The sequence below is a fragment of the Dysidea avara genome, chromosome 12 (genome assembly GCF_963678975.1).
Source record: "Dysidea avara chromosome 12, odDysAvar1.4, whole genome shotgun sequence".
Classification (NCBI taxonomy): Eukaryota; Metazoa; Porifera; class Demospongiae; order Dictyoceratida; family Dysideidae; genus Dysidea; species Dysidea avara.
In genome coordinates this window covers 9,771,143-9,785,647 of record NC_089283.1, presented here as the reverse complement: position 1 = coordinate 9,785,647, position 14,505 = coordinate 9,771,143, and the positions used below count along the sequence as shown (strand labels likewise).

The 14,505-nt window shown below is 38.2% G+C and overlaps 2 protein-coding genes across 2 annotated transcripts in view; one reads left to right on the top strand and one right to left on the bottom strand.

Moving 5' to 3' along the window:
* Nucleotides 1–2,421, bottom strand: part of LOC136239988 (dynein axonemal heavy chain 2-like) — a 31,882-nt gene extending 29,461 nt beyond the window's left edge. The window contains exons 1-7 of the mRNA XM_066030779.1: nt 2,280–2,421; nt 1,883–2,228; nt 1,643–1,807; nt 1,235–1,473; nt 991–1,182; nt 328–909; nt 69–251 (exon numbers count right to left, since the gene is read on the bottom strand). Of these exons, the coding sequence (XP_065886851.1) occupies nt 69–251; nt 328–909; nt 991–1,182; nt 1,235–1,473; nt 1,643–1,807; nt 1,883–2,228; nt 2,280–2,402 (1,830 nt within the window). The 5' untranslated portion in view covers nt 2,403–2,421. The remainder of the gene's footprint in view (nt 1–68; nt 252–327; nt 910–990; nt 1,183–1,234; nt 1,474–1,642; nt 1,808–1,882; nt 2,229–2,279) is intronic.
* Nucleotides 2,422–2,472: 51 nt separating this feature from the next.
* On the top strand, nt 2,473–11,650 carry LOC136240750 (uncharacterized). Its single transcript, XM_066031788.1, has 2 exons — nt 2,473–3,270; nt 11,192–11,650. Exons 1-2 carry the CDS (start codon nt 2,514–2,516, stop codon nt 11,425–11,427), a joined length of 993 nt encoding a protein of 330 aa, XP_065887860.1. The 5' UTR covers nt 2,473–2,513; the 3' UTR covers nt 11,428–11,650.
* The last annotated feature ends 2,855 nt before the right edge of the window (nt 11,651–14,505 follow it).

Below are 14,505 nucleotides of genomic sequence, written 5' to 3'. Positions count from 1 at the left end.
TCAAAAATACATCAATTTTGACTGAGCCACTTAGTATGGAGAAAACACACACACTACACTACACATACATTCATAGGTGCATCTATCCTTCTCTTTAGCAGGCGTGCCCAAGTAGCCAGGCCTGCATTACGAGGTTGTGAACGTGGCAGTTGAGGATTCTTCCCAGCAAACTCTTTCTTGACAAGATTGAGCTCCTCAGTAAACATCTGGTAGAGATCAACAGTCTTTCTGTCTATGGCCCTTCTAATGGTCTATGCAAACAACACAACGGATTTGCATATACATTTTATGAAATATGCGTACTTGTAATACAATACATGCACATACCTCTCTGGAGTTGAACTGCTCAAAAATGTCCAGTAATTCAACTCCTTCCTGTACTGTTGTGGCTACTTCAAATGCCGAAGTGATCACATTTTGCATCATAATCTCCAGGTCTTTAATGCCAGCTCTAAATCGATTGTAATCATCATGCCATCTAGTGTTCTTTACATTCAATATGCCTTTCTTGACTGCCTTTAAGTTGCCAAGATGCTTCTCAAACGTGGCTTCAATTTCACGCAAGCTGCGTGCTATTTCAGGACCTCGACATCCTTGGAAACATGGTATAGGCTTCTTCTTGCCTTCAGAGCTGCGTGTGAAATGGACCAAGCCTTCACAGACCTCTAATAGATCTCTACAGCGTTGCATGAAAGCATCCACTTGAGCAAAAATACTAGAATTGTCTAACACCCATTTCTCACTAGAGAATTTGCTGTGTACACGAGCTGTGTGTGTGTACGTATTCTTCCATGCCTCACAGCAGTCAATACATTCTTGTAAAGTGACCTTGCTGCGTTCAACGTGCCCAGAAAATATATCATCCAAAGATATGCTATTATGGCAACGATTGATAACTTCATGACTAACCTGTTAAGAAAATAGATAATTGTATACACATGTACGTACACACGCATGCTTGCTCACATGCACATGCACGCACGCACGCACCTTTCGTAACAAACTAGTTAACTTTTCTCTTGTGTTATAGTGCTCACTGTTCATCCAGATGACTCTGATGATATTAAGAAGCTTTGGTAATAAGTTAGGAATATCCTTTGGCTTAGCAGTGGACAACTCTGTACAAGGAGCCCTCAGTGTTGATAAAAATTTCAAGCAATTCTCAGCCATTGCAAAACTATCCTACACATAGCCAGCACTGTAAAGAGGATACATGGGATCATAACAAGCCCACCTGTATCTGTTTAGTCAATTTCAGAAAAGGAGAAAGGTAGGATGACTTGGCTTGTTGTAATATTGCCACAACTTGCCGGACACCTGGCTGGTCAAGTTGCTTAGTGAGACCTGACAAGTCCTCACAACGAGCCCGCCAAAACTCCAATTCTTCTAATGGACCATCTCCTTCAGTACTATCCAGTGACTCTTGACCACTGAGTACCTCCTTGATCTGTCTTGTCCAGTGGATGATGATGACTATCAAGATCAAAAAATGTACACATACATGCACGCACACAACATTGCATGTCTGACTCAATTTCATACTTCTGAGGGCGTTAATATAGCGTATGCTTACAAGTGACAATACAAAGTAGCTCACATTTCAACAATACCATTATGGACACATTGGACAGATGCTATTTACCTTCTAGTCTTTGTACCAGGTCTTTATCTTTACCAACATTTGGTCTTCTCATGGAGGGCCCCTCATCAGGTACATAGAGAACTGTATGACCAACTGTCTTGTGCTGAGCATCAGTCAAATGTGCCATGAACTTGTGAAGTTGAGCAGAGAAGTCATTCTTCACACCTGCAAGACTTGTAAAGGAAAACTTACTGATTATTAAATATTTTTCTCAAGTATATGACATGGTTTAAAGGATACTGTCTGGCCAGTTTGTGCTTTCAAAGAAGGTTGGGGCATACATATCATGCATTGCTCTTAAAAGACTATCAACAAAATTCCCTTTTGCAGTTCCCATTTGTAGAACACTGTAAAAATTATTCTCAGTAACTTCTGTATTCTGTGGTTTAACAAAATAAGCAACTTCTTCTAACTGGTAAGGTGGAATGGCCTTAGCAAGAGTAAGACCGTTACGACTGTCGATGTAGACAAGCAGTAATTGCACTGAGGTGTCAACTAGGTACTCCATTATTTGTTTATTGTGCTTGTCTGTCCACATTTTCTCAGCTAAGTTACACAAATAAGTGTTTTCTTTGACAAGTGGCACCTGTAAAACAACGCATGCGCACCTATCGTGTACAGTCCCGTTTGAACTCACCAATCTGGTAACTGGGTGAACTTGGTCTGTGCCACTATGCTCTTCTGAAATGGAAGAACGCGAGCTGCTTCCTTCATTTTCACCAGGAGATTCTCTCGACTCGTCAACTTCATTTGCTTCCATTGTTTTCTAGTGCACTAATTTGTAGAATATAAATACTGTTACCTAGGCAACCACAAATGTGCCACTTACCCGTGGCTTTTTACGCATGCGTATTTGCAAAGTGCAGAAGTCATGGCAGAAGCAGAACGCATCGTTTTCAACCGTGGCGTCAATTTCGTTCTCCCATCCGCCATTCCAACTCATCTAGATCGTTCTGACGAGTACGCTTTAGGAGATGTCTTAGTTTTTGAGAAGAAACTACGTCCCTTCATGCCATGGCGGAAACATCGCCTGGTGTTCACCGGCGCCAATATATCTGAACTTCTTAAAGACCAGGCAGAGCCACTGAACATACAAGAAAGTGAAGAGTCGATATTTGATGATGCTAACACGAGCCGTTCTTTCGGAGTGGACGCTAGAGTAGATGCGGAGATACAATACGCTGTGGCCCATTTCGGAGTGGATGTTCAAGCTACTGAGAACGCCGGCATGTCTGTGGACTTTGGCAAAGTGGACAGACACTTTACTAACCTTTCTAGCATCCTTGCACAACAATCAGGGAAAGTGTTTGCTTCACCGACACATCCTGTTATTCAAGATGCGTTGTCAAAAAATTCTACACTATTTGTTATAACGTCAATGTATGTGGCTGAGAAAGCAATAGTCAATTTAAACTTCACTGCTGGGGGTAAAGATGACACCAATGATACAGTTAAGCCAAAATCTCAATCTACTAACCCTCCACCGGCTGGTGATCAAACAGCTCCAACAGGTCAGGTCCCACCACCTCAACCTTCTGCCACAACTCCATCAGCTACTCCTGCGGTGACTGTACCAGAAGGACCTGGTGCTGACATTGATGTGTCTTTTACCACAACTGGAAAATCAGGTAGGTGTTATGTCTGCTGACTGTACATTGATACAAATCACACACAAGATTTAGTATAATGCCTTGTTTTACTGCTAGTGTGTTTGGATTGAATCACAGTTGTAACACTGGCAATTTTTTTGTCTCCCTTCATTTGAGCATATTTTTTTGCCAATAGTGTTCATTAATCACTAAGACAAAAACTGTTAACACTTGGCCAGAAAGTGGGATTCAACCCTGCTACTTTAACTGTGCTGACTTGGTACAGTGACCAAGTGACGATACAGTAGTTGGTAATCAGAAAGTGTGCTGTACTAGAAGTTTAATATTATGCTATGTGCCTTATTATCTGTAACATCTGCTATATCTTTGGCCATGGTACAAAGGTAGCCAACAATATGCTATGACCTCAACCATGCTAGTGTCATAATCTTTGTTCTCCATTTAGCCTGGAAATGTGTACAATTAGCTGTTCTCCATTATATGCTGATTGGTTGCTGATGGTACTGCCCCTCTAATAGTTCACTGTTTGCATGCACTATGGTACATATAGCAAAAACAAACTTGTACAAGCAACAAGTAAAGATTAATCACTACTAGATTTTTGCCCATGAAAGAAGTTGCTGTTCCATTGATAATTCCTAGTGAATCCATAGAATGTTCATAGATTCTAACGTTAATATTTCATGGACAGGATATTTTTCATGCAAATTTATCATGCATGATTGGTCGACAAATTATCTAGTAGTGAATGTCCACTTTCAGACCTCCCTTGTTTCAGTATTTTTATTTGATCCCTATTTGACCTTGTATTTTTTTTTGTGACTGGTGAACTCATGCATATTGATGAAAGAATGGCACCAGGCTTATTGTTTTCATCTGAATGCGTATACCAACTACCAATTGCTGAAATGGCCATTACCGTAATTTGCTTTTTTTCATTGTAAAAGAATTTTTGTATGGAAAACTTGTGTGAAAATTTCTTACAGGAATTTTAGATCGAATTACTCTAATAGAGCAGTCATTCACGTAAATCATATGAAAATATTTTTACATGAAAAATTTTTATCACAAAATTTTTTGCACGAAAATAAAGCGAATTACGGTATCTTGGCCATTACACTTTGATTTCAGCTGTGTTTAGGCTATTGCACAGCATTCGTTACAAACAAAGAACCATACAAGAAGGTCAATCCAGTCACTCAGATGATTCCTGTTACAAATTTGAGGAAGATATTGCACAGCGTACCGTGAATTGACACCTTGCACCATCAGCAAAATGGGACACAGGTTAAGTCCATGAAGCATGCATTCTACAAACTGCAGTATGGTATAAGGCACCTGTTGCGCTAAAGCAAAATTGAAAAGTGAAAAAGATCAAACTTGTAAGCTTAGCCATTATCGAGTTATATCAGTGAGGCAGTCAGTCAGTAGAAAGTGTTTCAGGTTGTACTGGAGGCGCTTTTGGGCTTGATTGTACTTAACCAATACTGCCAAGGCACAATGAAGGTACTGTGAGGCTGGTTTTAGGCTGATATTTCAGAAAAGCCCAAACCTTCATGATCCCTAATATACAGTACCATTGTACTGTACGACATAGCATACTTTCATCTCGTGTGAGTGTAATTAAAAGGGTCACATTACTTTGTAGTAAATGTTCTCGTATTTTGTTTGAGGGATGAACAATATTGACATTTCTGCTATACGATTATTGTCATTCACCATTTTTGTCTACTTAAACCCCACTGTAATAATGAACACTGAACTATTCAATGAAGGTATTTGATGAAAATTCTGAATTCACACATTTGATTGTTACGTTACTCATTGCTTGGCAATATTTTCTTCGATACAGGCATTGCTATTGTACTTATGTAGGAACTTATGCTTGTAGTAAGTGACGCTAACTCTTCTTTCATTTCTGGTAGACCAGGGTTCCTCCCCCTTAAGCTTAATGCACCTTTAAACTAAAAAAATACACCTACCTGTAGATGAGACTCCTAAAAGCTGATTGAATAAAATTACTGATCTTTATTGCAGATTTTTGCAATTAAATTTGGCGACTTTGCAATTGAATTCATCTAGTTTGCAATTGAGTTCATTGCTTTTGCAATTGAATTAGTCCCATTTGTAATTGAATTTGTCGGTTTTGCAACTGAATTCGTCCTGTTTGCAATACAATTCATCACTTTTGCAGTTAAGTTAGTCCATAACAAGAATGGCAGCTGGAGAAAACACGAAAACATGGTGTAGCAGCTGCTACAAGAACTTGTTCAAGTACAACAGTAGTAAACAACTCTAATAATTCTTCCTCTACAGCCTATCCATTCTTCCTCTACAGCCTATCCAGCAACATTCCAAACTCACAAGCAAGATAATTAACTTGTCAGACAGCTATCAGCTTTGTGTACTACCAGCTCCAATTACCTTCTAGTGTCTCAAGTGTAACTCTCCATGGCGTAAATAATTCATCTCTTAATGAACGATTGGTTTCTTGGAGCCATTTTGTTTATGACGAATTGTAATGCAAATGCGATGAATTCTATTGCAAAACCAACTAATTCAATTGTAAACAGGACGAATTCAATCGCAAAGACAACAAATTCAATTGCAAAACCTGTAAAAGTGTGTGATGGCTTTTCTATTAGTGTATATTTGTCAATGTTGGCACAGCTACGTAGATGGTGTCTAAATTTTTGGCATTCAGGACATTATCAACAAACCATGTACAACAAATTATTGATCCTTAAATATCTGTGTAAGTGGATTCATAGCATCCTCTTGTTGCAATGATGTCATGGAGGATGAATAATAGTGCTGGGCGGTATTGAAAATTAGCAAACGGTATACCTTCCATAAAAAGTATCACAGTATTACTAAATATCGCAATATTAATATAAAAGCCATTAGTATTAAAGTGACTGCTATTTACCTCAACAAAAGCACCAAATACCCATGGTAGGTCAGCAAACTTCAGGTACAAATTACCACAAACAAACTTGTTTACATAGTTTGGTTAGCTGACTACATCAGCACGGGATGGCATATTTAGCGAAATGGCAGAGTTGGCGGAACAGTAGAATCGTAGCTTACAGATTATGGACAGCCTTAAACACCAATCACCACCTAGCTGCTCACTGTTACATATATAAAGACAGCTACATAGAACTCACCACGATTAAAACATAATTATGGTCTGCATCGCTGATTTCTGTCTTCTTGCAGCTTTAAATAACATCATCAGTAGCAATCAATTCTTAGAGTGTAGTCTCAACCATCACACACCATAGCTATAATAGTTTGAAGCACATGTTACTAGAAGTGCCTTCAAGGGGGACACTTGTAATTTTCAATCTGTAAAAGCCACCTGGAGTAAATAGAGTATGGCCACCTAAAACTAAGCCTGACCATTCAACACCAGTTAAAGAACAATCTAGAACGCTCTTATCATGTGTTTGGTAACTAGCTATAGGGAACTTCTAGTAGCATGCACTTTATATGGTGTGCTAATTGGAAGGTTTGTTGGAAGGTGATGTTTAATAAATCATTAAATTAACTAATGAGGCTTGAGATAAGAGTAGAATTGATTGCCACAAATGGTAGAAGACAGAAAATTGACGCTACAAAGACCATGCACTTCAATTGTTGTGAGCTCTATATTCCAAATATAAAGTGCATGCTACTAGAAGTTCCCTATAGCTAGTTACCAAACACATGATAAGAGCGTTCTAGTTTAACTGGTGTTGAATGGTCAGGCTTAGTTTTAGGTGGCCATACTCTATTTACTCCAGGTGGCTTTTACAGATTTTAAATTACAAGTGTCCCCCTTGAAGGCGCTTCTAGTAACATGTGCTTCAAACTATTATAGCTATGGGGTGTGATGGTTGAGACTACACTCTAAGAATTGATTGCTACTGATGATGTTATTTAAAGCTGCAAGAAGACAGAAATCAGCGATGCAGACCATAATTATGTTTTAATCATGGTGAGTTCTATGTAGCTGTTTTTATATATGTAACAGTGAGCAGCTAGGTGGTGATTGGTGTTTAAGGCTGTCCATAATCTGTAAGCTATGATTCTGCTGTTTCCGCCAATTCCGCTAAATATACCATCCCCCTACAAACATTGTCACATGTCTGGTTGCCTTCTAAATATGGGATGAAACAGGACATGACAAAAACACAGAATGGACTGGAAAGAACTTGCCTGAAAACGTTTTTTGGCCATAAAAATTCACTGTATAGGTGCTAGAAAGAATATAACACACAACAAAGACCTGAAACAAACTTCTGAACTGCTCTGAACACGGTGTCTCGGAAGTTTGCTCAAGCCGATATTAAGCCCTGCGCTTAAAGATAGTCTAAAATTAAATTCATTTTGTGTTTAATTAAAAGCGCACTTTCTTTTCGCATGTGTAAACAAGACAAGACACAAGCTTTAAGCCTGTTAAGACACTATGTTACTTGGAATTCATGGTCTAGTTAATTGCTGCAATTAGTTTGATGGCTGATCTTCAGTTTTACAGGTGACAGCTCGTGACAGGTAGGCTTCGTGGTGGCCATGTTGTATTTAATCAGCTGGCAAGCCACTGGTTACTACAAACGAGGGGTCTGATACATACGAGCTGCAATCCCATACAACTTGGTTAGAATCCCTCGGAATCCCACATGGAATCACCTTGGAATCTGGAATCTTGCCTAGAATCTGGAATCTTGGGACTTGCATAATTCAGGAAACCTTTGGATATTTTCGAATACTTCTAATAATGTGCACCTGCGCATGCCCTTACACTGAATTTGCAAGCCAAGTTTTCTTTGAACTCCGCTTCAAAGCAGACTCCAAAGTGTTTAAGCTGCTCATGAGCTGTTTACTTCGAGCTTGGTTTATTTTGAGGTGCCTCCGCGGGTGAATTCCAGAGAGTAGATTAAGTTTAGTACAAGCCAGTACGAGGGTGTGGTACTGTAGCTAGTCCAAGGCAAGCTACTTTATTGCATAGCTGTGTCAAAGAGCTCGCAAGAGAGTAATTTAATCCGTGAGAAATAACACAAGTAACACTGAACTTTGCCCTGAGTGAGTTTTGCTTGCAGTGATTCTGATTTTAACTTGGATTTTGGTTCACCGGAGTTATTAGCATTAATAAAGGAAAAATTACCAGTATATGTAGCGAAATGTTGCTAGTTTGTGAGCTGCACATTATTTAATAAAATAATATAAAATGTTTTCTTGCATCAGGATTTGAAGCTATTATTGCCTTGGCTATTGCTGACATGTGCATCTCGGCTTACATGGATGCTGATTTTGCATGTGTAAAAAACAATGTAGAGAAATGACTTTCAGGCAGTTCTTGCATACTATAATAGTCTTACCAGAATTTAAATTACAACTTCAAATTGCATTTTTATTGATTTATTAAGGCTTTACAGTGCTGAAGGTCTGTAGACACCTGGTCCTACAACCTGTTTATAAGTTGTTGTATAGAGTATGTTTGAAAAGGTGAAAAATCCCTGGGCAACCTTGAATCTGTAGCCATCTGATTAATGCTCGAACACTTACCTACAAGAGTTTGCCAGGTGGTCAGGATGTTTTGTCCTTGACAATTTCATGCGTACTTTGCATCTATAGGAACTCTAGAGAGTGATATATATCTGTTTGTTACAGTATGGACTAAGGAATTAGTCTTCTGGATTGTCTTCGGAACTGATTAGAAACCCTATGCAACAATATTATTGAGCATTTTATATCTAAGTATCTGGAATCTGGAATCTTGGCTTGGAATTCGGAATCTTGGGCAAAATTTTGTGGGATTCGGAATCTCGTACAGGATTCTAGGTTCGTGTCAAACCCCTTGACTACAAATACAGTCTGTGTTATTTTGTTTGCTTAAACTGTAGCTAACCGACAACTTCGCTGTCACAGGCACTCAAACTGGCAGACTGGCGCTTTGTAAATTATCTCAGGGTAGTAATGGTGGCTCGAGCACATGTGTAGAGGTTTGTTTAAGGCTGTTGTTACGTGTTATATTCTTTGTAGCAACGATTTAGTGAGTTTCTATGGCAAAAAAACATTTTCAGGGAAGTTCCTTCCAGTCCATTTGTGAGTCTGTTTTCCCAATCCATTCCGTGTTTTAGTCATGTCCGATGAAACAAGCCCACAGGGAGGCCATAGTGCCCAGACGGTATGGCGTTATTAAAAAAAAACAGGCGGTATCAAAACTGGTATGACTTAAATATCACAGATTACTAACAATACCGGTATATCGCCCAGCTCTAATGAACCAAACCTGTAACAAAAGACATACCTTTGGTACCACTTTCAAAAGCATTTGAAGAAAAACAATAGAACAATGCTCATGATAATTATAGCCCTTTAAATTGAATTTACACATTACTCAGTACTCATTCAGTTTTGCAGTTAATGTTCACTAATTTACTTATAAAAATATACGTATAATCTTAAATATAAGATCCCAAATTACTTCCCAAACCAGCCATGATACGATGCCTTTAACACCTCCAAATAACAGACCTAGTGGTCCTCCAATAGCAACTCCTACAATAGCACCAAACAGGTGTTTCCTATTGCACCAATAGTCTTTCCAATGTTGTCTAGTCCAATCATCTCTAGTACAAATTGAACGGCATCTGGTATATAATGTACTGTGGTTGATTGGTTGGTAATTGTACATACAATAACTGACATTCTTACATATATCCATGTATAGCCCCATCATTTATCTCACTCTTTGCAAAAGGATTATAGAATGGTTTACCTATATACACATATAGACTATGAACTATAAAATCCATTATATACTCTTGTTTACTTGCTGTGATATCTGAAGACAATATTTGTTCGCATGCACTTATGATGGGGGAACAGTACCTTTATATAGCTATCACTTGCAACTGAAATGGGTATAGATGTTTTAGAATTATGACAACGAATGGGAAAGTTGCATTGACCACATAAAAACTTGTGGTTTTTATGCCCATTCTAAGTTTTGAAGGTATGAATTTATTTACTTCTAAGTTGTTTTTTTTACTTTTAGCATACTACTAGTATTTTACTTCTGCTTCACCTTGATAGAGTGTATGTCCCTGTACTTGTAACTACTGTAGCTGCTACAGTGTATGTTTTGCTCAATTCGGTCGTATTTAAAGATAGCAAAGCATGATAGTGGTAAAGATACAATGATTTAAGCAATGGAGGAATATTAGGCATTACTTAGCAGGTTCTGTGATAGGCAGCAATGTGCTTAGTCTCTGTTGTGCTGTCCCAGCTTCCTAAACATTATATTGTGAGTAATGCAGTATCTATGCATTGTAAAAAAGAATCTTGTGTCAATATTTTCTGTGGATCAGTAAAGAGGATGTTTGAATTATGGCAAATGAGATTGTTACATGTCTATAGAACAAAGATGACTAAGAAATGTTATTGTTCCAATGAGAGACCCTAAACTTTTCACACAAGTTCTTTGGCATATCTGAATGTGCTGACAAATGTTGTGGTTTTTACCAAATTAAATCTGTGGTTTTGTCAGCAGTTCAAAAGTTTTTCATTGCAATGTATAATATACATGCTTGAAACAAAAAAAATTCCCTGACATTTTAGCTTACATGGTTTCAGGTAAAGTATTACAAATGACATCAGATTTTCCCCTTGTCTTGTACAATAAACCACAGGTGGAACTTACTGAGTGTACATTTGCCTGACATGGGCCCAATTGCATATTATACTGTAAGTTAAAAGTACACATTGACTAGTACTTGTACTTTATACTTGCTCAGTCAAGTACATGAGTAATTGTGTTTTTAAGTATTGTCAAATACATACCTTTGAGTATTCGCACTTTACTTAAGTATGTTCAAATGTTCTTTGCCACATGCACACAGCTGTATTGTGTATAGCACTGAATTTGCTTTTGTATGTTTTCTTTTATTAGTTGTGGAGAGAAACAAGCCCACTAACATGGCGTATCGAGTGATGAGGATCAAACTGGGTAGAAATGGGTTACTGATACCTCAGTTACGTGCAGCTGTCCGTCACGTCAAGGTGAAGGTGATGGATGAGACAGATTTTGGTGGATCCAACTTTGTTGATGCTAAACAGTCCAGTGATGATTGTGAATACACACATGATCGTTTTGATGTTATGGCAGCTAGAGAAGACGAACCTTAAGTTTTGTAAGAATAGACTGTGTATAATAGCATAACTGATAGTCATAGATTGGTTTTAACAACCCGACTGTCTTTGCTCATTTAGTAAAGTCATCCCATTTGTAGTTCTTGTTTAGAAATACGTCCTTACCACACATTTAAATCTGCAATTTATTAGTGTTAAAGTGCATAATATAATTTTGCATACAACATTTAACTTTTGCATAAGTTTAAAATTAAGACAACATCCATTGCATGACATCACTGGTTACTTCACCAACTCCCCAAGTTAGGAATCCTCCAAATGCTCCAACAGCAAATTTTACTGTTCCACTAATCATGGTGCCAGCAACTGCATCAGTGCCAATATTTCCGTATTTCCCAACAGCCTTTCCAGTTTCAGCAATTTCAAATCCAATCTGGGCTAGGTCAGCTGCCAAACTTGCTGGATTAGCAAACTTTAGAGTTCTTTGGATGGCTTGTTGACCAGCTTCAGCTGCACCATATTTAATGGCTTGCTTGACACCATGTCTTATTGTGATTTCTCTTGTTGGAGTTGTCAGTACCAACTTTGTAAGATTGGTCATTAGTTTTTTTATGCCTTCTACAGAATCTATAACTTCACTTTTTAGTTTTCTTAGAAGATGTAAAGCTTTCTTTTAATAGCAGTTTCCACAACTTTCTCAAATTAAGCTGCTTTAACACTTGTACGCCCTTCCCAATACAATTGGCGTCTCTTTTACTAGCCATCTGATCACTTTATCATATAGTGGTGTTAAAAGGTGTCCTGAAAGACATTTCATGAATATTAATTGTTTTACTATGACTAACAGTAATTAAAACAGCTGTTGTACATTGTAGCTAATAGACAATGGTAATTACTAATGCACCTATAGTCTCTTAGGATCTTGAAGGGAATAAGAGGACTCTTCGTAAAGGACAGAAAAATGTATTGGAATGCGTGTATTCCGCATGTGGTTGGTTGCATGTTGCCATGGTGATTACTCATAAAATTACCTAGGGCTCCCCCATTAGTGAGCACTGCACCAATTATTATTTTTTTACATTTACCAGTGGTACCATGCATGCACTTGCCACATATAACTAACAGTGCATTATTGTTATACAACTGACCTCGCTGCCATTAGTTACAATATAGTATAACACCATACACGTAGTACTGTATATTAGGGATTTGGATTTTTCTGGCCAAAAATATCACCCAAAAACCAGCTTCACAATACTATCCTGGTACCTTGGCAGTATTGGTTAGGTATAACCAAACCCAAAAGTGTCTTCAGTATGACCCCAATAGAATGCTACAAAATTTTGAATTTTCTACTGACTGACTAACTGCCTGATGCCTTCAGACAAGCATATAACTCAATAAAGGCTAAGGCTATGGGCTTGATTTTCACTGTTTGACGTTGCTTCAGCCAACAGGTGCCTTTGGCATACTGCAGTACATACAGTGCATGCATCATGGACCAAACTTTTGTCCTTCTTTGTATTCCATTTCTTTTTGTTGACAGTCCAAAGTGTCAATTCTTGGTAGCGCAATGGCTTTCATACGTTTTGTTTTTTTCGTGATACAATTTTTTAATTAAAAATAAATAAATATTATACAAGCAATATAATACATCTAAAATTAAAGATTAAATTAGTCCATTGGCTTCCATATGTCTGTAAATGGAAATCGTCTGTATATTTTCCTTGGTGACTGGATTAATTGCAGAGATGCTTCTCCTACTGTTCTTCATTTGTAACACTATGAAACAGGCTGAACATACAGTAACTGAAAGTGAAGCATAATGGCCACTTCACTTTCAAGTCAGTAACTGATAGCTGGGGTACCCGTTCAGACAAAAATATTAACTCTGGCGCCATCCTTCACTGTAAAAAATGTGTCCTACACACCAATGTGTCTTAATATACACACCAATTGTGTGTTGGTGTGTATATTGTGACATTTTGGTGTGCAGGACACGCTTCATTTTCACAGTGTTTCTTTTGGTGCGGTATGCGTGCGTTCACCATACATAATAATGTTAGAAAAAAAGTAAACGAACTATATAGGAATTTTAAGTGATTGTAGGGAAATTAACAAGGAGGTCACCTATACCTGCAGTTATACCATAGATAATACACGTAACGTGTATTATCTATGGTTATACTAGTGGACATTAATCCCTAATTCAGTCATGGGCATAGACTAAAGTAGGGATTAAATGTCAACTAGTATATCTGCAGGTGTAGGCAACTCCCCTTAATTGTTTCCCTACTTTTTTTCTATGATCCCTAATCAAACTTAAAATTCCTAATTTTTCCTTATACTTGCCATTGATAGAACTTGTATATAATCAGATGCTGTGGTCTATCAGAATTTACAACCAAAAGATGTGGTTATGGCCTACCTATACTCCTGTAAACTACAATAAAGGACGATTAAGAAGGTGTGGTTTGTGAGGTTTATGTTGTGTGAAGTTATAATTACTGGCGGTGTACTTGTGAATGGAGTCCCTATGGGGTAGGGGAAAATCAAGATGTGGACGGGAACAAGAGCAGTAGAACTAATGAAAGTGGATACTTAGTAGGGATAGGGGGAAAGTAGGGCTATACAGTCAGGACTCCCTGTAATGTGACAGTGGATAGCTCAAAGGATGATTCCAGAAACAAGACTGAGATACAATAGAACAGTCACTCTAGTAGAGCAGTCACCTTAATACAGCAACCTAGGGGCGGATACAATGGGGGGGGGGGGGGGGGTCAAAGGGGGCTCTTGACCCCCCCTCAAAAAAATTTTAGTATATATACCAAGATCGAGATACTCTAATAGAGCAGTCACTCAAATAAAGCAGTCATAGTATTAGAGCAGTGTGTGGTGAGCTATTTAAGGATTTTATGTACTTTATCAGTGATAAATATGTAGTTGGTGAGGTGGGCAGCTATTGTCAGCTGGCTGTGACCTTTTTTTTTTTTTTTTTTTTGGTCTTACCTGACAAATGTAGTCATTTTGACCCCCCCTTTCCATAAGTCTGGATCCGCCCCTGCAGCAACCATCATAACTTTAGGGTGAATCTAGGACTTCTAACAGACTGAG